The 21,818-nt window shown below is 37.5% G+C and overlaps 1 protein-coding gene across 2 annotated transcripts in view; it reads right to left on the bottom strand.

The window, feature by feature from the left end:
* PREX2 (phosphatidylinositol-3,4,5-trisphosphate dependent Rac exchange factor 2) overlaps positions 1–21,818 on the bottom strand; it is a 181,113-nt gene that overhangs the window by 123,818 nt on the left and 35,477 nt on the right. For both annotated transcript variants that reach the window (XM_040587069.1, XM_040587070.1), the window contains 5 exons: positions 7,939–8,010; positions 7,745–7,867; positions 5,654–5,758; positions 2,751–2,852; positions 823–984 (listed from right to left, as the gene is read on the bottom strand). In XM_040587069.1, the coding sequence (XP_040443003.1) occupies positions 823–984; positions 2,751–2,852; positions 5,654–5,758; positions 7,745–7,867; positions 7,939–8,010 (564 nt within the window). The remainder of the gene's footprint in view (positions 1–822; positions 985–2,750; positions 2,853–5,653; positions 5,759–7,744; positions 7,868–7,938; positions 8,011–21,818) is intronic.

Raw genomic sequence — 21,818 nt, 5'->3', positions numbered from 1 at the left:
TTTTAAAAAACGTTTACATTGCTGACATTTTTTTTTACTGGAACTGCGCTTGTGTTTCCCTCTCATCTCACTGCAGGCAGCTCAGATGTTTCAATAGAAAAAAACTCAGGCAATTTAAAGATACGTTCCTATCTACATCTATCTTTCTGTATAAACTAATGATAGTGCTCAAAATAATACAAAAGGAAGATTCTACTACTACAAGTACTTGATCTTGTTATCTAAGGGAAAGGGTGGCTCTTCTGGTTACTATTGAAAACTAACTCAGAAACAGACCTATGGTTTCTTCACAAACTAAAGCATTAAAGAGCTTCCACTTGCAAACTATGGAAAAAAAAATAAACTAAGTCTTACACAGATTCTATTGAATACATTTATGTTAGTTTAGCTCAGCGAACAGTAAGGGACTACCTACAAGCTGACAAAAACTTATGGACTCAGTGCTTAATCAATAATAAATTACCAATTATTTTTTTCAACCAGACAAAATGCAATTAGGCAGCCATGGACAGCATTAAATCACAGCAGCAGTTAAATTAAGATTTATAGATGTGTATGTGTGCACACATGCATGTTGATGTAAATGATCAATATTCTAAGGCTGACACTAAATATTTGCCCTCCTTCCTGGAAGTCTGATATTTTATACAGAGATGATCAGTCATGGACAACACAATTTACAGAGCAGATCCCTAATAAAAGCTGAGATTTCACAGAACTGAGGAGCTGACAGTACCTCAGGGTCACAAAAACAGTACAATATATGCTTGTTGAAAACTGTTACTCCCTCAATAGACAAAGTGACAAATCTTAGGACAGTACCTCCCATCCTTCAACATGAGACTGCCATTCTTCTAAAAACTCCAATTTTTCCATTTGTCTCTTGGCCTCATTTATGTTGGAACAGACAGCTTTCATGGCCTGGAGGGCTTCCATTAGGGCCGCATAGTCACTGTGCTTCCTTGGAGTCCGCTTCAGTAATTCCTATTTAGACATTTAAAAAGAAAAAAGAAGGAAAAAGAAAAAAGAAAAAAGAAACCTGTCTTTGATCTCTAAATGTACATTACAGGAGACTTAAATAGACTAGGATACAAAATCAAAAAGTAGCCATACCTCTCTTTTACTAGGTGGAAAATAAACCCTCCAGCACTGTGTCCTAGTATGACACTAAAACTCCGAGAAATAAATCACTAACAATAAAAACAACTACTTAGGAAAAAGTTTGCATTTCAGCTACTTTCTCCCTCCAAAAATGTTTCTTCATGTTGAGCTTCTTTTTGGGGGGTTGGGGTGTTTTTTGTTTCCATCCACAGGATGGAACTGTTCGACAGCAAGGGTAAACTTCTGCTTAAAAATGTTAGTTTACTAATGTCAAAATTAACACTTGCCTTTCCTGCAACTCAGGGCCAAACACATGTTCCTTTAGCTCCACACTGTTGTTTAATCTAGTGCAATACACCAGGAAACTGAACAATAGCTTAGGTGACTCACTGATTTCAGATGGTTACTAGTAATGGCAGCCATACTAGAAAACAAAAGTGGAGTTGCCAGTACTCATTTGAGACTTCCCATCTCAGTCTGCCAACTACCCCTTTACATCTGGACTGACTATGGACAGCCCTCAGTGCATATGCTGACGGAGGTGTGGGTACATTCCTCTGGAGCCCTAACCCTGCTGCCACCACACCCTATATTTACATTTATTTAACATAACTATATTAATTTAATTGTCCCTTAGAGTAATTAGTTAGTCATTTCCCCATTTTATCTGTAGATCCTTCATTCAAAAAATAGAATATAAAAATAATTTTAAAATAGGACAAGGGAACTGTAAAACCAAAGATATCTGGGATGACTCAAACATCACTGAAATTATTAAATTCTTTAACTTCTTCTAAAAATCTTTATTTTAACATGTTTACTCTTAGGTTTTTATGTCAGTGCAATGAAATGCATATGCCTCAAAACTGGCAATGTTTCAGACAGAAACTCATACACACTGTAAAAAATGCTGTCCCATAATCAGATTTCAAGTAGCTTCTCAAACATTATCTGCTCTGGCTTTTCTCTCTCTATTTGAAATAATAAACAGTATTAGACTTTAATGTGTTAAGCAAAAATATTTTTTTCAATATTTACTTTCCTGATAATTGTATTATTTAATTTCCTAACATGGAAAAAATTAGGTAACTCAGAGGTTTTAATATCTAATATTTATCAGTGTAAATTTACATTTTTCATTAAGTTTTAGGTTGTAACAGTAAAATAAGAATAAACATATAAACATGCATAGAACCACCTACAACATCTTACTGTTACTCTACAGTTTTTCTTACAAATCCTTTTGATAAATATTTTTCATTTACAGTTTGCTGATGGTAAATTAGAATCATCAAAGCATGTCGCCAACTCTGCTATCCCAAGCACTTAAAGCAAGGGCATGGTCAAACCCAGCTGAAATCAGTCTCATTAAACTCCCTTAAATGGCTCACTTATATTCAACAATGGAGAGTCAACCTTACAATTAGATGCAGAAGGGAGCTAATCGTCTTGACCCAGCCAAAGTCCTCTGTTTTTTTAATACTGATGTCAGAAGACTTGCCACTAGCTTTAATGAGAACAAGTCTGGGTCCAATATCTAATAAAGACATTATTCACTGTGTAGAGATTGTTCCTGCAGTTTGGAAATATGCTTAGCAACCAGTTTTATACAGAAAGTATAAAGTACTAAATAAAAATCTTGTAGGTACCTTTAAAAGAAGGGGATACTTGCATATTCTCTGTATCGGCGTTACTAGATATCCCTCCAATGGTACATCTGTGTTCTTGCGTCCTCCAAGGAGCATGCAGTTCTGGGATATGAACAGTTTCACAAATCATTAAAAAGTCCCATGAAAATTATCAGAAATAAAGACAAAGTCGTATGTACACAGCAATATAGGCTAAGCTATATATAAATTATATACATATATGTAATGAAGGAAGTTTGCAAGACTGTCAAAAGAACAGGCCTGAACACATGCACAGGTAGGTACACTGACTACCATACATGACAAGGAAGACACAATGGCATTACACAGGTATCTCCCCTAGGTACCTTGTTCATCCAGTCTGATTAAGAGAGGGCTTTTTTTAAGTTTATAAATAAAAGACAGTAAATAAAATGCTAAAAATATGCTTTCATATGTCAACAAACACAAAAAAAAAATAATTCAGGGTGTCCACTGTAGGGGCTTTTGGTTCCAAAACGTGTCTGCAACATTAAGTAGCATCAAAGATGGTCTGAAAGGTCTGAACATGGCCATCCTAATACACACCCCAAAAAAAGTGTTCTGTTTACATGTTTCTATATTTAAACATTATGTGTACTGAATAAAATATCCTTAGCCGTGGGCTAAAAAATAAGTAAGCTTTGACAAGACATCAAACTATTGAAGCAGAGAATAATACATGAAATATTGGGTGGAAGCATCTGTGAAAAAGCAGCTGAGCCAGAGAAAAGAGTAAGGACTATTTAGGATAACAAAGTATGCAAGGGACATCACAGCAAATATTTGGAATTGTTGGAATTAAAGTGTAAGTACACAAAGACCTAAAGTAATGATGAAAATTATTTTATGGAGAGATCAGAAGGAATTGTGATGCAATGGCATGAGATAATCTACAGCTTCAAAGAGCAAGATGTCTAAACTGAGAACACTAAACAAAAGTAGTTTAGCACAGCCAGATGGTATGTTGACGCAGGCCACAAATCTGGATGCAGACACATTGCTGATGGAACAGAGGCTACACAACCAGACGGCTGCTCCACTCAGCACGTAACTCACAACGCACATACCCCATAACCAGTGCTGCTATGGGGATTTCTACGCCCACCCTTAGTCTCCGCTTTGTACTCATGGTTAAGCAGTTTCTGTCTTATCCTAAAGGATTCTTTATCCTAAAGAATTTCATTCAACCTGCCAACAAAAAAAGCTTTACTGATAAAGACCAAGCAAGAGAATGGCAATGCAGACTATGGTTTATATATTTGAGCCTATACCCAAAGGCTCAAAAGTCTGGTTTCAGCTCCCAATTATTTAAAGGTAATTGTATCTCTAATGTCCTGAACTGTTCTGTCTGGCTAGAAGGCTTCACTGCACTTTCAAATCACGCAGTCAGACCTCCTGTTCTCTAGGTTAGACTGCTGCCACTTATTCTACAGACCTGTCCTGAATCTATGAGAAACCGAAAGCAGTTGTGAAAGCTCTGTGCATGCACCCAGGAGTACATGACACTGACACATCATGAACTGCCACAACTGCACACTTTGTTTCCTTTCTCACAAAACAAGCTCTTTGCAGTCTTTCTCCAGAGTATTTTGCTTTTTGTCTCTGTAGTCAGCATTCACCCCTTCTTCTGGTGTCTGGCCATGCTGATCCCAATACAAGAACCATGTGTGTGAAGCTCCTCAGTCTGGGGCAAGGTGAAGGATACCTGTGTCAGCCGCTGAGGAAAAACAGGGCAACTTTGAAGCTGCTTTTAACTATGAATGAAATACTGCTGAATAAGAGACTCTTAGCAAAAAGGCAAATGGCACTTCATGTCACCCCATACCCCCCTACAATAAGGAAATTCACACAATGCTCATTAACTTGTCTGTAAGTAAATGCAGCTAGGAAGGCAGATCCAGTATCCAGCAATAGGACAGCTTCACCACGAACTCTGTCAACAGCAGCAGTGAAAGCCTACTGCATGCTAAAAATAACTAATAAAATTAAATAAAACTTGTGATACTGCCAGCACTGGAATCATCTTTTTTTTAAAATCCTATCTGTGACGTTTTGCTGATAGTGTCATTTGCTCTCCAGTCCCAAAATGCAATAATCAGATCTGATCACTCTAAAGTTTGATGTATCTATGGACACCTTCTCAGGTATTGAAGTTCCAATATAGTAGGCTCCACATTTCAAAGCCGACCTTGTTATCACAAGACACCATGAAGGAAAACACAAAAATGATTCCACGCTGAATCCTTCTTTTAACAATTTATGTCAACTATTAGGAAACTCAGTATTTACATGGAAACTGTTTTTTCTGTGAGAAAATCATGAGGCCTGTCAACTGTCATAACATTTTAAAACCCCTCCTTTATTTGCTTTATACAGTGAAAGACTTATTGTGTAGTTGTTTCTTTTGACCTCATATTAAGTCAGCATCTAAGATCAGGACGGCTACTCCTGTGATCCATAACAAAACATTTTCCTGTCTGGCACAGCTGTGGCTACAATACCAGAACATGAACCTTCTCTTCAGAAGTACTGATGAGTCCTCCAGCCCCCTTTCTGTAATTTCTTTCCCTATCCCTCCTTATATATCTTATCCTATTCCTTTTCCTTTCTACAGACACAGCTGATTTTACACCCTTGACTCTTGATCAGCAAGTTCAAGGCACACTGCCTATAATGCTGTATTACACGCAGCTTCAAGTGCAGCAGTGAAAATATGGCATAGGCAACCACTTCCCCTAGAAACACCATCCCCAGCTGAAACCGCCTGCTAACCACTTGCAGGTGTGCTTGTAGTTGTTATGGTGGAGGTGACAGTGCTAACAACTTACTGCCCAGTCAAAAGTATTAAGCTTAATACCATAACCAGTTCAAAGTTTATTTACCAAAAGAAACGTCCGCACTGTTCTTATTTTGTTAAGGTCAAGAAGAACTTTCTGTGCCTTCTCATGGTTACTGCAGTATTCATCATAGATACGGAATTTCTCTTTCTGCAGAAACAAAGAAATACATTGTTCTTCACTTGCCATTTTGATTTTTTTTTTTAATTAATAAAACATGGAATTAATACTTTTCAAAGCTAATAACCAATATAGTTTTCATTTTGGAAGGTCAGCTTTTCCTTCTACGTTTATTATTTAAGGCCCAGCCTCAAATTAGAATTATGAACAGTCTGGAAGCATCACTTGGGAATTTCAATCATAGAATCATAGAATACCAGGTTGGAAGGGACCTCAAGGACCATCTGGTCCAACCTTTCTTGGCAAAAGCATGGTCTAGACAAAATGGCCCAGCACCCTGTCCAGCCAAACCTTGAAAGTGTTCGGTGTTGAGGAATCCACCACTTCCCTTGGGAAATTATTATAATGGCTGATTGCTCTTATTGTAAAAATTTTTCCTCGCGTCCAATCGGAATCTCCCCAGGAGTAACACATACCTGTTGTTATGTATCCATCACCCCTTGTCTTACCCATGTGACTTCTTGTAAAAAGTGAGTCTCCACCTGCTTTGTAGCTACCCTTTAAATACTGGAACATGGTGATAAGGTCTCGTCTAAGCCTTCCTTTTTCAAGGCTGAACAAACCCATTTCTCTCAGCCTTTCCTCATATGGCAGGCTTCCCAGTCCTTTGATCATCTTTGTGGCCCTTCTCTGGACCCTCTCCAGCCTTTCCACATCTTCTTTTATATAGCTTGGACCAAAATTGAACACAGTATTCCATGTGTGGCCTGACAAGTGCCGAATAAAGTGGGATAATTACTATTTTATCTTCTATTTTATCTTTCCTGGTGATGCCCTTGATGCAACCCAGCATCCTGTTGGCTTTCTTTGCCACAGCAGCACAGTGTTCACCCATAGTGAGCTGGTGGTCCACCAGGACCCCCAGGTCACTTTCCACAGAGCTGCTCCCCAGCCGGGTGGATCCCAGCCTGTGCTGCACTCCTGGATTATGTTTTCCCTGTTTGTCTCTGTTGAACTTCATAAGGTTTTGCTAAAAAATTTCAGAGGCTGAACTATCACAAAACACTGGGGGGAAAAAAAAAACCTAGGAAGAAAATGCACAAGAGGCTTATTTGCTGACATCATTACCTTTTTCATCTGCAAACACTTATTTGCAAATATGATCCATACTTCTGTAGAGTCAAAAACTGATGTTACTCAACTTCTGTAAAATGTTTCCTGAACCATTAATAATTCTCTTCTCTCACAATGAATAAACAAAGACTTAGCAAACAAACAGGACTCTAACCAGAGATAACAATGAAACCTAGACTTTTTGTTAGGCCTGCAAACCAAAGCAAACTAACTTGTCCTGATTTTGCAGAGCTCTGTAACGCTGACATCCTTGTTTTGCTCCAACAGGAAAAATAATAGTTCTAGAAAACAATTACTACAGGGCACACAAACATACTTGTGGAAGTAATGCAACTGTCAGAAGTAAAATATCTTCACAGTCCAGAACCATGGAGATATTTTACCCAGCATATGTAATTCTTTGTTAAATATTCACATTTATGCTTAGCATCAAAGGGTATAAATACCCTTTAATAATAAAAACTAAATAATAAATATATAATAACAATATATTTATTAATTATATAATAAATAAAATAATTTATTCATAATAAAATATTTTTATATATAATATATATTTATAATAAAATAGAATTTTATTATAAATATATACATAAATCAGAATAAAAATAAAGCATACTATTACTTTTGCTGTTTCATGCAACCCTGAGCCTTGCACCTCTCAAACACATGTTGCCCATTTGATATGTTCATTCTCCATTTTACACCTTTTTTTTTTTTAAATGACAGTAACCAAGAGATAATCTCAAAGTACTCCACATTATGCAATCAAGTTGTATTTTGTCCTCGTGATTATGTACACTCATCACCATAACAGTAATTAATAAAAGACAATTAATAAAGGAAAAACGTGAAATAAGGCTGTAATAAAAGATAGCGTACATAATGAAGAAAGCAGGTTCCAACTTCGTGCTGCGCATTAGGTTCTGGCTGTAAGCACTCCTCCACCAGGGACAGGAAGTTTTTGTGAACTGCAAGAATATCTTCAATATTTGAAAACAACATCTGCAAAAGAATAAAGCATACATAAATAAAACATCAGATACAAAACAGAAGAAATATGCAATTAGACTAACCTTAACTGTCTCTTCTGTGACATTTTTATCCACTTTGGCTGTAGCACATTGGATCATTCGGTGAAGGAAAGCCTGCATGAAATAAGACAAATAAGGAAAAACATTTCAAGAAGACTCAAACAACTTTTGGCATTTTACACTTATAATTTCTTTCCCAAATTTCTTACGCTTTGGCGTCACATAAGAATATTATTTGGATTTTAAAACAAGTGTTTTATTTATAAAGCATTTAGTACTCCTGTCATCCTAACATGATATAAAACGCTATCTACGTAGTGTTAAAGAGGTAAATAGTGAAGTATGAATGAAGCTGAGAAACTAACATTCTCTGAAATGCCATTTCCACCCTGCACTCATACTACAATCAAGCAAGAGCAAAATGGGCCATTTTCAAAATCTCATTCTAGCACTTTACAAATTGACTACAAGACAAGCCAAAATAATCCACTAATTTCTAAATTAAAACTAGTCAGGAGGTACTACTATGAAATGTAACTTTTACCTTAGTAACCACAAGTAAGAGTTATATTAGTAATCAAACCTATTATAAAGTAAATTGGCTCAAACAAGTCAGATGCATCTGGTTTTACTTAATGAAAATGTCCACTCTTCCACCCCAAAGAACCTTATCCCTGCGGATCAAATGAGAAGATAGTAATATCACTAATGAAATACCAAAACAGTAAGTTTTCTTATACTTCATGTTCAAGAACTAGAGACAACAAGAAAGAGCAATGTACAGTAAATTATTCCAAAAGAAATAAACCACATTTAGGCACAAAGGATAAAATTAATTTTTAGGAACTCATTCCATTACAAAGACTTGGGGACATTCTGAAAATATCTACACACTGTAGACTGAATTCTTACATTAAAATTCTTCACACAGACATGCATATTCTTTAGTCATTAAAAACTGGCACCACAAATGCACAAACGTCATGTCTTTCATAACCATTTAGCTTCAAGTCACTGTGCATTGTACACTGTACATGAACTCATCTAAATTCTGGCATGGTGCAAATTCCATAAAAGAGGCAATAAATAACCCCTGTGTGGAAGTACAGCAGTCACAGCAACCCTTTTTTTCTCTCTGCTGGGACTTGAACATTTTCATTCCCAAGCAGTGATCCTTTCTCTGCTGAAAAAGACTATGTAACTGGCATTACACAATTTTGTTACTGAAGAGACAAATCTAGTTATCCAGGACATAAACAGAATTATTTTTGGAATATTGCCAGTATATTGTATGCTTCATATAACTCTCTACAGTGATCCACAGCGATGCAGTTTTTCTAATTCTTTAAACCCCTCTTTTTTTGACTATTTGTGCCTTCTTTCTAATGTTTTATTGATGGTAAAAAATGCCATTAATTCATTTGCAGCAGTTAACCATTGGTGGACGACAGCCTTTTATATCCTTCCTTGCTATAAATATCCACAGGGGTTATGGCAAATTTGCTGTGTGCATCACCTGTACAGTGTACAAGCAATCCCACATAGAGTGAAAGTCTGTTACACTCTGTGATTCTAAATTAATCTTTGAAAGAACCAGCCAACAGTTTTAAATTCACTTGGGGGGGTGGGCGGAATTGCAAGAACTACATCTGAAACTCATGTCTATTTTTACTATCTGTAATCTCTCTCTGTTCAAATTATTTCCCCATAGACCAAACATACTGCTCATCCACACTCATGTTATCCCAGAAGTTCTTCATTTCCTGTAACTGTGAAGGAAGGTGAACATTCAGTTGGCTGAAGGCAAAACTGAGACCAACCTGGAAGCTGCAGCATTAGTTATTCTTGAGTGATTCAAGACACTAGCCAAAAGTCATGAGGTCAAAAAGAATATACATCAGTTGCAATAAACAGAGCTGCCCAAGCAGCACTGTCTCAGACCCCACATCTGCAGAGGTTATCAGAAACTGAATCCCAGAAAACCCAAACACAGAACCCAGACACAAGTCACTGATTAAGGTAGGGAGGCTTAGGATGATTTCAGCCCCTTTGAGCAACATGGTGCAAGCCCGTATGTTATGTTGCTGCACTCATACTGCAGGAGTAGTGTAGTCACAATTCCGGTTTTTCCTAAAGACTTGTTGTCCCTATCAATGCGGATTTGCTTCCTGAAAAAATCATAATACTGTCCCACAAATCAGTGGATGTGACCATTTGAACCTTTCAGGGCACTTAGATGAGAGCACTATGAAGCCACACGTATCTCAAAATAATTGAAATACTCGTGTTTTCTAGAAGAGTTGTGTAAGAGAATTCAAGGAGTGCAGGCAGGATGGAGATGTCTACCTCCATCCACTTGCCACCAAGACCCATCCTTGGTGTATTTCATCTGCTGTGGAGTGAGTAATGCAAAGCAACAATGAAACCCAGGTTCCATTATGCAAATACCCTCACCAACTCCCTTCCTGGAACAGAGAAGACAGCACTGACTCCACACACACCGCACCTCTGCTCTGGGACATTGCTAGGGAGAACAGGCCAGCTGTCACCAGGCGGGAGGGTAGAGAAGTAACTGTTTTTGTTACAGTGTAAAATAACTTAATCCAGCCCTTTGACTATGGAAACGCCTATGTCTCTGAACTGGTGTGAACACGCAGTAGGCCTGAGAGACAGATGATTATTCAAGAGGCTCCAGTATTATCTGAACATCAGCTAAGGACAACCAAGAAAAGTTCTTCAAAAATTAGTACACAAAGAAAAAGCAGGTCATTTGTAGACACAGCTTTAAGGAGGACCCCAACATAGAACAGACCTTAAAAGGAAAATATATAAAGATGCACAGAAACTACTCAGGAGTTGACAGCTGCTGAGCCAACAGAAAAAAGTTCATAGCAGCTTTTGAAAATACACTGCATAAACGATTACTAACCATAGAAAAAACACACCTGTACAAAAATGAAAGAGAAGTAAAATGGACATCTCAGCCAATTTAGGATTCATTAAAGAAGTGAACACACACAAAGAAGTCAGAAACTCCTCTGAAATAGCACAGAGTGGTTTCTAAAAATTATACCGTAACTTCAAGCCTGCTGCTCAAAGTCCACACTCATTACCGAGCACCAAATTACATGACGGAGCAAAGTATTACAAATTGCAAGGACACAGCTGAACAGCCCCTGCTCCTGGACTGAGCAAACAACTGTAGAAATCAATCGGCATACATGATTCCCATGCTCATGAAAAAAAAAGGAAAACCCCCAAAATAACAAACAACCAAAAAAACCACCAAAGCACAAATCAGCTCAAACTTAAAGCAGTTTCATTTATCATGCACACTTGTCAGTAAATCATGACTCATCTTTGTTTCCTGGAGTATATTGCACATCTTGCTGAGGTTACTTCAAGATTTAATCTACATTAGTGTAGATGTTTCTTACCACAACATCAAACGCAGAGAATAATGTGTATCCCTGTGCACCCCAGGATTCCAGACCCTTGTCACCTAGACAGTGAACCTCAACTTTCTCAAAGCTTTTCAAGTGTATTCCAGAGTTTCCCTTAACTTATCTTCAATTCTGATTTTCCTCAAGTAACAGCAAAGCCATGTAGTTTAGCTTAACATAACAAAACTCTCCAAATTTTCATCTTGGGCTACCAGCATTCTAACTAGGTTGCTATAGTACATGGATTCACCCTTGCAGTACTGCGAATGGAGGTCTGCTGCTCCTGGCACTTTCTGCCAGCATGACTCTTGCTGATGGCTCTTTTAAAAGATCTCCAGCAAACATTTCAGAGGAGGAAGCTGGCTGAGTACCACAAAGTGAAGTCTGTATTTAAAAGATCAAGTGAAGAGGAAAGATAAAAGAGAGGATGTTTGTTGTTTACATTAAAATAAATAAATAATCCAGTTTCATCTACCAATGTTTAGAAGTGTCTATGGAAAACTGTCATTCTAGGAATATCCTTGAGTCACTCAGATTGCTACAACCCCTGCTTCTGCAAAGTCTGACATTCAAATGACAAACCTGAACTTCCTCAGGCATCCTTCTGGAAACTTCATTAACACAAAATGGCATCCAAATGATCAGTGTATAGCTGCTTTGGAGAAGAAATGCCCAAGAATGCTGAGAAATACTAAACACGAAGAGGCACACCTTTAGAAGTTTGACAAATTCAGACCGAAACCTGGGGTGCTGACTGAGTCTTTCAGAATAAGGGAGCAGCTATATATAAAATATTTAGGATAACAGTTTAGGTTCCTTAACTCCACTCAGGTCCTACTTGGGACATAAAACCTCTTATTTCTGGCTATGTATCACACTGGTAAGGAGTAGGGCAATTTGCCTCTACCTTTGAGAAATGTGGCAAAGCATTACACAGAACATTTGCAGAAGATTCCATACTAATAATAACAATGAAGGCAACTATATCCTTTTCTCATGAATGTGTATTTATTACCCACAAAATACTTTTACATATTTCTCTACTAGTCCCTGTTTCTAACTCTTTTACCCTTTGCCTGACACTGCTGTAACACACTATAGGAAACACTGGGACTGAAAATCCAAATTCAAAGACTTATGAAAGAATCTGTTCATTATGCCAAATAAACACTAATGTGTGTGCCTATCTGTTGATCTACTGCCATTTTGGAAGGCAGTGTGTTTCAGAGAACACACACTGAGTTCCTGTTACAGGGATTTTACTTCGGGTCTTACCGAAATAAGAGTAGCATTGTTGGGTTGTTCGGTGAGGGTTTTTTTCTCCATAGTTGCTCTATGTGTTGGGAAAAAAAATATGAAAAAGGAAAAAAAACCCAAAACACACCACCACTACAGATAGCACAAGAAGCTGCCAACAGCACAAATGACTTCTCTGGCATCTGGAATGAAATCAGGGAAGACAAAGAAGTCTGTCTGCAGAAGATTCCCAGGGTACAAAGAGTTTTTGCCTTCTCAACAGACAAGAAATTAAGTCTTGAAATTATGTCAGAGCACCTGGATCACAAAATACATGTAACTATTTTTTCTGAAAGCAATCATCCTACTTTTGTGAGCCTAGAAAGAAATATGCTTTTTCATTTGAAAAAAAGAATTAAAGGGTTTTTTTTCCCCTAGACTTTTTAACGTTGTTTCTACCCCTAAATCTATACTGTCATAAACAAAAACAAGGTGCACTGCAGAAACATACATATCTTTAATAAGGTCATTTCCTGTATATTTTCACTTTAGGAAAACCAGTTCAACTGAAGCACCCAATCTATCTTATTGAAGCCTGCTGAATAAAGCTAGCAAGATGTTTTGTACATTAAAACTGAATAAAATCTTATTTTGCACACTGCTAAAAGACAAAATCCTAGAAGAAAGCCACAACAAGGAAAATGTTCACATATTACAATTTTGTGTCTACAATAATAGCATTGTCTTCACAAATTTTGAAACACTTGTGATTTTTGTGCTTTTTCTTTCCATTCTGAGTGTATCTATAGACATCTGGATGCTGGAAAATATTTTGCTCTTTTCACAATATTCAAAATTATCCTAGGGAGAACACAGAGACCTACACTTTGGAAGAAAACTGCTCAAGATCATAGGTGACTAGCCCAATGTATTTTCTTATCATGGCTAATTCAGCTTGCAGACACTGAGGTAGTGTTTTGCACAGGAGTCTGAGGTCCTGTACACTGTAATTAATGCACGTCAGACTCCAGGTCCCAGAAGAACACCACGCCAGTTTTGTTGAAGCACTTTTGCTTGATTTTGCCACAAAAAAACAATCTCAGTAGAGCAGCAGCAATAGCAGCTGTGGTAAGCGCTGTGTGCTTACCCTCCTCTTCCCATTAACCTGTGCCAGAAGCAGTGGCAGCAGAGGCTCAGGCTGGCTTCTGCTACTGAACAAAAGACTCCTCTCTCCAGTAATTCACCAGCTGAGGCACCACCTGTTTCTCCCATCTTGCCTGCAGGACTGGATAAATCAAAACCAGCAGTGAGAGCGTGAGCCAAGATCAGATGTATTCTTTCTCCCTACTGCACCTACTACAGCCACTTTCAAAGCTGGCTTCAGATTCTGCTGCCTGTAAGGACAGGGGAATAGATGGATGCATCTGCAATATTTTCCATTCTAGTGCTAATTTCCTTTCACAACAGACAGAACTATTCCCTTCTCCATTCATTCAGAATGCCCCCAAAGGGGAACGAGTCTGCCTGAAAGAGCATCCCTGGCTTCCTTCCTTAAAGTAAACATGAATTTAGAAGTAAACACACACACAAAAATTATTGCATTGAAGAAACATGGATCTTCTAGAACCTTGTCATACATTGTGAATACACTGCCACATTTTGGGATAATCTTAACCCTTTCTCCATCATGTATAATCTTTTATTTTCTGATAAAGTTTTTCTCTATTGTGTCAGAAAACTTCTTCCAAGAGAAGAGCAAGAAAACCTTTCCTCACCCTGTCCTGTGTCTCAATCACCCTTTCCATATTTCCCTCACCACTGACAATATTTTTCAACTCTATACTGCACATTTTCTTCATCCTATTATGCCCACCGAGACTGCTAACTTAGTTTCCTCCTTTGATGAGGAACTGCGCCCTAAACTGATCTCCCCCACCTCTAAAATCACCTGAGCTATGACTGTGCTTTCACTTTTGATCCCTTCCTTCCTTTCAGCTCCACAGCAGATGACAGGAAGGGATTTATAGTCAAAGTCCAGTTCCCCTCAGCCAAGCAGGAAGTCAGATGTCTCCACCCTCTTCCTTGTCCTGAAGCCATTCTCAAAAAGATTTAGTACAACCTTTTCCTGGCCAGAATCAGAAGGTATCTGTTCCCTTTTCTTCCCAGATGTCAAGGATCCCAACACTCACATCTGATATCTTCATGTGGGGAGAATGGTTTTCTGAGGACTAGCTATGCTCTTGCAGGTCAAGTCAAGTCTGGTTGGTGAGTAAAGATGGAGTTACTCACATACTCACAGTTAAGATCATGCCTAAGTGAATTACCAAATCAGAGGCTGGATGTTGGGCCAGCTCACATATGCTGCTACAATCTGAAGCCATGTGCAGAGAGCTGCTAGAAGATCATCTAAATTCTTTCTTGATTAAAATGTAGCTTAACTAAAGCTTTAGAGAAAGGCCATAAACCAGCATAACACACCCATCTGCAAGCTGAGCAGAAGACAGTCTGCCTAATATTCTTGGCAAATATTTCATGCAACATGGGTTGCTGCTAACTGGGCCTTTATCCCATTAAAACTACAAACAGGTTAGATTCCAGCCTCAGCACCACCAACGGACAGTCTTTGGAAGGGTAAGGGGGAAAGAGAGATTTGCCTGTCCCATATGAATTTCTGAACAGACTGCTGAGATTGCAACAGATCAACCGACAAAAAAAGAAGCGTCCATATCAATAAATAAAATGTTTCCAGCATGCTTGTGAAGAGGTACAAGATTAATCTTCATTGTATTTTGAAGATTTCCTGATGAAGAAAAAGATACTCTGGACTGAAGATACTCTGGATTGAAAGATGTTCACATGTATGTGGAATTCCCTCTGGTAATACATACGGTCCTGTTGGTGCATGTTACAAAGTGAATAATATACTGCTAATAATACAACTGATCTTGTATCACTCAAGTGGAATGGAAAAGAAATGACGTCTACAAACAAAGTCTACCTCATAAAAGTCAGCAGTTTCCTGAATTTACAGAACACTAGGTTCTTACTGGGAAATCTCAGTGAAATCAGCTGTGTCCGCTACCAGCAAATCAGAACAAGAAATTAGGAAACTTCAGAGCAACTGTACATCTAGAAGTAACAGTATGTTCCCATTAAACTGCAGTAATAATTAGAAAATAATAAATACATTTGAAACTTTTATACTTCATACTATAGCTTCTGCTTCTTTTATGCAGACATGTCTGTTTATTCTAATAAAAAAAATCTTGAATTTTCACTTAATTTTTACTCCCAAAATGATGATTTTTCTAAACTTTTTTTTTTTAGTAGGAGAACACAGATTTGGAAGAACTAAACACTTCCAAAGTATTTCTGAGAAAACTTTTTAATTCTCCACTTCAAATTTTATTTCCTTCAGCAACTCACAAATTTCAGAAAGTGTAAAACGGTCAAGAAATACATTTGACACAAATTACCCCTTTGAAAGAATGTTTTAGATTTTCTGATTCAATTTTAGAAATAAGTTACAAATCTCAAAAATAGTACAAGAAAGTAATTCTCTGCTAACCTCCCTTCTTTAGCTTGCCAAAGTTCATTAAAATGTTTTAAAAACAAGTTTGAGTCTTTTCTGACTCAAAAATATCCACCAGAATTAAAAGAGCCATAATCTTTATCCCCAATTGTGAAAAAGAAACCTGAAATAACACATCATGTCTCCACTTTCAGAATTAAAATTTAAAGTTTAATTCCTATTGTATTTGATTAAGGGAGGAAAGCCGACTCAGCACCAATGAAAATTAATTAAATCCTTAATGATTAAGGCAGCCAATTAAAAAAACTACCTGTTTTACCTATAAACTGAGAAAACCTGAAACTACTGACAGTCGATCATAATGGGAGCCCACCAAACTCTTTTTATATGCTCAGTTTTCAATACATAATACATTATTTTTCTAATATTGGATTGCACAGTCCTCAGTTGTGAGTTTATTTAATGTTTAATAGGGTTAGATGCTAAATAGGAATTAGAGTGTTTGAGAGTTCTACAATTTTTATTGCCAGAGCTGTATAAACTGTACTTTTCAAACACTACTCAGTGCCAATTCTGGCTGCCATTTGTATTTGCACACTTATGCCAAGAAAAATATGAAGCAGGGAAGAATATGAAACAGCAGTTTTCTATCCCAATTTCAATTCCTCACAAAGTCTACAGAGAAGCTTTAGTGAATACAGCACCTTCAAAAAGTACCCTCCCAATCACAGAAGAAAGCAGGAACATCCCATTTAGTTATTTTCCAATCAGTAGAAATCAGAACACTTCCCTGCATAAGGAAATCTCTCTTATGTCTGGGATACATATCCCTGATTCCTATCACTTGTCACTTAGATAGATTCTGGGATGACCAAATGGAACCAAATTAACAGGCTTATATGCAATGGTGCCTCATTTCATGCAACAATCATGTGCCACATTTCTGAGTCTCTTACTATGACAACAGTCTTATTCTGGTAAAACTCCCAGACAATTATATATACTCTGGCTTCACCTATAAAATATACAAAACTGAGAATCTGCATAATCAAAAGACATGAGGATCTATAATACGATGATGTCACTATTCAAATGCATTGTGAAATGTTATCTTCAAGGCAAAGCAAGCTTTTAAGAAAACTGAATTACTTTAAATTACCTACTTCACAGAGCATTAAGATGCTCTGGGCTTCTGAAGTCACTAGCCACTTGTTTAGTAACACACATAGTACTGCAGAATTATTAAATAAATACAAACAGTAAGTCATGGAAAGGCCTTGAAAACATAGCAAGTAATCCTAGACCAAAAGCAAGGCTTTACTACTGTCAACAAAAGGTAGGGTAAACAAAAAAAGCATCATGGAGAACAAGCTCCCAAGAAATACAACAAAAGTTAAAGTGAATCCATATTTTTACAGTTATCCCAAGCATGTTTACCTCCACCCAGTAACATCTGCATTTCCAGATTAATTTGAAATAATTTCACAGCAATTTTCATATGTTCAAGTATCATGGCTGCACTCACGTGCTTTCATGTCCTACAAATCATGGGGGGAAAAAACTTAAAATTTCAAGTCCAGTAAACCAGAGTTTATTTGAACGTTAAGAGAATACTAACCTGCAACCTTTCCACTGGCCTTGGATGTGTAGCATTAACTGTAAATCAATTCAATCACAACTGTGAAGAAATGATGTACCAGAACACCCAAAGCAGCCAGAATGGTCATTAAAGTGGGCTTTAATAATAGCCCCCATGCACAAAGTGGCTGAAGCATCTCCATGAATTTGATCCTTAATTTGAAATCCAAGATTATATACGCTACACTTTGCATCAGGGGAACCATTCTGACAGCAGATTGTCTTAACAGTAATTCTCCTTCTACACAGATATGTAGAGCCATTAATCTTTGATCCAAATGTTCAAGGATATATTTGAATTCAGGTAGACAAATCAAGCAGAGGTTCTATACGCCTGCCCTGGTGAAATTACATGTGTTTGCAGTTTTAAATCACTTCTTTCCCCCCCACCCCTTTTTGTGAAGCTGTGAAGTTCTCAAAATTTCATTGGAAAACTGGATCATCTTCACAAGAAAATTCAAACACTGAGAGCAGAATCTCTTTGTAAGTAGGTCAGAAAGCAGTTTCAGCTGTAATGTATTTATCCAGCAATAAATTTAGTGACAGACTACTTTTGAAGATAGTGATAATGGGGAGTATTTAACAAAACATAGAAACACACATGCTTACAGAGATAATTATATCTATTCTTGCTGTACCATCATGTAGTACAAAATGTCTTCATCAGACAAATACAGTCTTATCACACTTGTATAAAACAATTTTAGATATTTAATATTTGTTTAAGATCAAAGCTCCTACTATCACTCCTAGTTTTCGCATTTCAGAATTTTAAATGAAATGTAACACTGATATGAATGACCCCACCATCCCAAACCAAGAAACAGCCCATCTACAAAACCCAGGCTGTGTTAATTGCTACCAACAGCAGCTTATTTAGCACTTGCACCTTGTACCACTTTGTCACATGCTGGAATTGAAAACAAATTAAAGAATTTCTCAACAGTAATGAGATCTTCTTGTAATCTAGTAATGAACTCTTCCCAGGGCAGCACACACCACTGAATTCACTGGTATCTGGTCAGCAAGGCTGACCAAAGCAATTCTTCGCAGAAAGGCTGACCAAAGCCATGGTAATTACTTAAGGCACGAAGGTCTGAATTAAAAAGAAATTGTTTCAAAGCAGAAACACACAACTTTACTGTAAGAAGGTGACAAACTCTTGCTTCTCTTCTTGGAGTATTTTGCCTGAATTTTAACATCTTTTTTCTTGCTAAATGATCAAGAGTAGATAGGTTGAAGAAACTAAACAACTAGACTACTCTGAGAAATCCAACTGGCTGCAGCAGTAAACTGAGGTTTACAATTTCTGAGTACCGGCACAGACCCAGCTTTCAGTTTTGTAGGGTCAGACCCCCAGCACTTCTGATTCAGGATCCTACAGGAATCACTGACAATTCAATGAAAGAATGGGACCCCATTCAACTGGATCTTACCGCAGTGTTAAAAGATTAAATTACAACCACGATCGATTCTCCATCAAAGATATTCTGGTGAAAAGATGTGGACTTAAAATTCACCTTGAAAAACTAAACCTATTTTAATTAAAATACATTTTTTTAAGTATTTAATAAATACTGCAGTGGCACATGTATACTTAGATGATTTGTGACTTTAAACTCTCATTTCCAAACAAATGTTTTCAAGTGCTGGGAAAAAATAATACATTTCTTGTATCATCCATGGAAAAAACTACAATTACAGCTATGCAATTTTTTGCAACCTGTCTTGAAAAACTTTTTTTTTTATTTCAATCTAGAACTTAAAGAATAAAATTAGTAAATGAGGAAACTACTGCCTTCTGAAGATTAGATACCGATGTTAGTTGTCTTAACTCTGTTCCAACAAGAATACAACCACACCAAAATTTAAATTATTTTACACACAGCTTCATAACAAACAAAAGATTGTTACATGCCCCTATTGCCTGCCATGAACTGGTCTCATGAATTTTCATCTGCCTATATGGTTTTGAGCCAATTTCCATGGAAATGCAATCATTAATAATATTTTTTCTGGCTTATATTTGATTCATGAGATGCTTCAACTGCACAAATGCAAAGAACAGTTCATCTTTAATTTCTTTATTGGCTTGATAACTATCAGAAAGAGTACATGATAAAAAAATTCTAGCACTCCAACTTTTTTGTTCATGCTACCATCTAAACATCTGGTGAACATTAATTATATCACAGGATATTTACATGCTAATCTCAGTTTACATCCATCAAAGAGGTTTCACTTCTTGAAGGATACAATGATCACCAAGGACATGATTTTAGAAAAATAAATGGAGCATATTCACATCCAGAATACAGCTGCAGGAATAAAGCCATACCATCTGAATTTATCCACATTAGCTGGATTGCCATACTGTCAAATAAATGTGTAATTTCAAGAAATATGGACCGGGATTCTGTGTGCATGCTGGGGAGAAATAACCCCACACATACTAACAGGCTTTCCTTCTCTCAGTGGTCCTTTCTTTTCTCCTTTCCCTATTCAGGAACACGAAGACTGCATGGCTGTTCTTGCTCCTTTCATTTATTTTTATAAGAGAACAAAAGACAAAATCTGATTACAGTACAATTTTCATTGCCTTCCTAATTAAATTTTTGTCTGAATGCTGGGACCTTAAGATGAGAGAGCTTATTACTACCTTTTCTTGAAATAAGAGGCTCATTCTTTTAAGCTATTATCAAAAGCTTTAAACCATCCTCTAGCTGAAGCAGAGAGAATTGGGGACTTTTTCAGACATTAACTCTGTAAATAATAGTACAATAAAAACTGCCACTCCTAATCAGTCCACAGGGGCAGTCTAAGACCACTACTTAAATTAAAAAAGGAGAGGACTCAGCTGCGGTAGCATCACACGAATTGCCCTCCTCACCTGCACTGTAACTGCAGACAAGTACAAGCAGAGCACTTTGGTGGCAACTGCCGTCTGTTAATACTCAGCCAGAGTTTGACAGCACTGAATATTGCTCATACCAGGACATAATGCTGCTTACCAAGACACCCACGTTGATTACTCAAACTAAGTCTCACCAAGTCTTTCCACATAAGGTTACACAAGGATAAGGAATATTTATTTGTTTTTATTATTATTATTTTTATTTCATTCATGAATTTGTCATGAGGAACGTACTTTCAGTTCCTATTCTCCAAACTAAAAAAAAAAAATAATTGTCTAAACCATTCAAAACCCCAGACACCAGACTTCTAAGAACAACACAAGGGAACAATAGTGTTAGTGGGACCAGGAAATCAAGAAACCATAAATAAATATCAAGTATTGTATTCCAACATCTTCAATAGTTTTAGATCCTGCAGTCCTTCCTCTGGGTGAGGAAATGACGCCTCCACAAGTTTTCCTCTTGTCTATAATAGACCACTACAGTTTGCCATGCCTGGGCAAACCAAAGGCATTGAACTTTCAGATGGTAAGCCATGCACAGGCCCATCTGCTGGGCAATAAAAGCCACTGTGACCACAGATTCACTTCTTGACTACAAGATGCTGATCCTCCACTACAAAGCCTGATTCCCCTCTTTTAAGGAACAGAGTACAGCTGTCTCAGAGATGACAAATTCATCTGAGCCATGGCACTGCATGACTGTATCAGCAGAGACAGCTTGAAAATACAGGCAAAATAGCCTCAGAAGCAATACCATGGCTAGGGAGCAGCTTTAGGAGGAGAGCTGATGCCAAGACCAAGTCTGACAGTCTTCAGGTCCATACATGATCCTGGTAGAATTCTCTTTATCTTCCTTCTTCCCTTTGATCCTGCCTGTAGGAAGAACCAGCAGCAGGGAGGCAGTGAGGCCAGGGCAACACATTCTCTTTTAACATCTTCCCGGATGTGCATTATTCACAATTATACCAAAAATGAAGGGAAAGAGGAAGAAAAACTTGTGGGAAGACAGGTTTGCTTTAAATTAGGAAGCACAAGCCCTGAAGAACTAATACTTCACACACACAAATGAAGCCAAAAGTGCACTAACAGGCTGAAATCCCGTCAGAAAGCAGCAAAAAGAAAAGTAGGTTACTTGATCTTGCAGGCTGAATATTAC

The sequence above is a fragment of the Falco naumanni genome, chromosome 3, assembly GCF_017639655.2.
Source record: "Falco naumanni isolate bFalNau1 chromosome 3, bFalNau1.pat, whole genome shotgun sequence".
NCBI lineage: Eukaryota > Metazoa > Chordata > Aves > Falconiformes > Falconidae > Falco > Falco naumanni.
The sequence above is the reverse complement of the archived record's forward strand: the minus strand, read 5'-3'. Positions and strand labels throughout refer to the sequence as shown.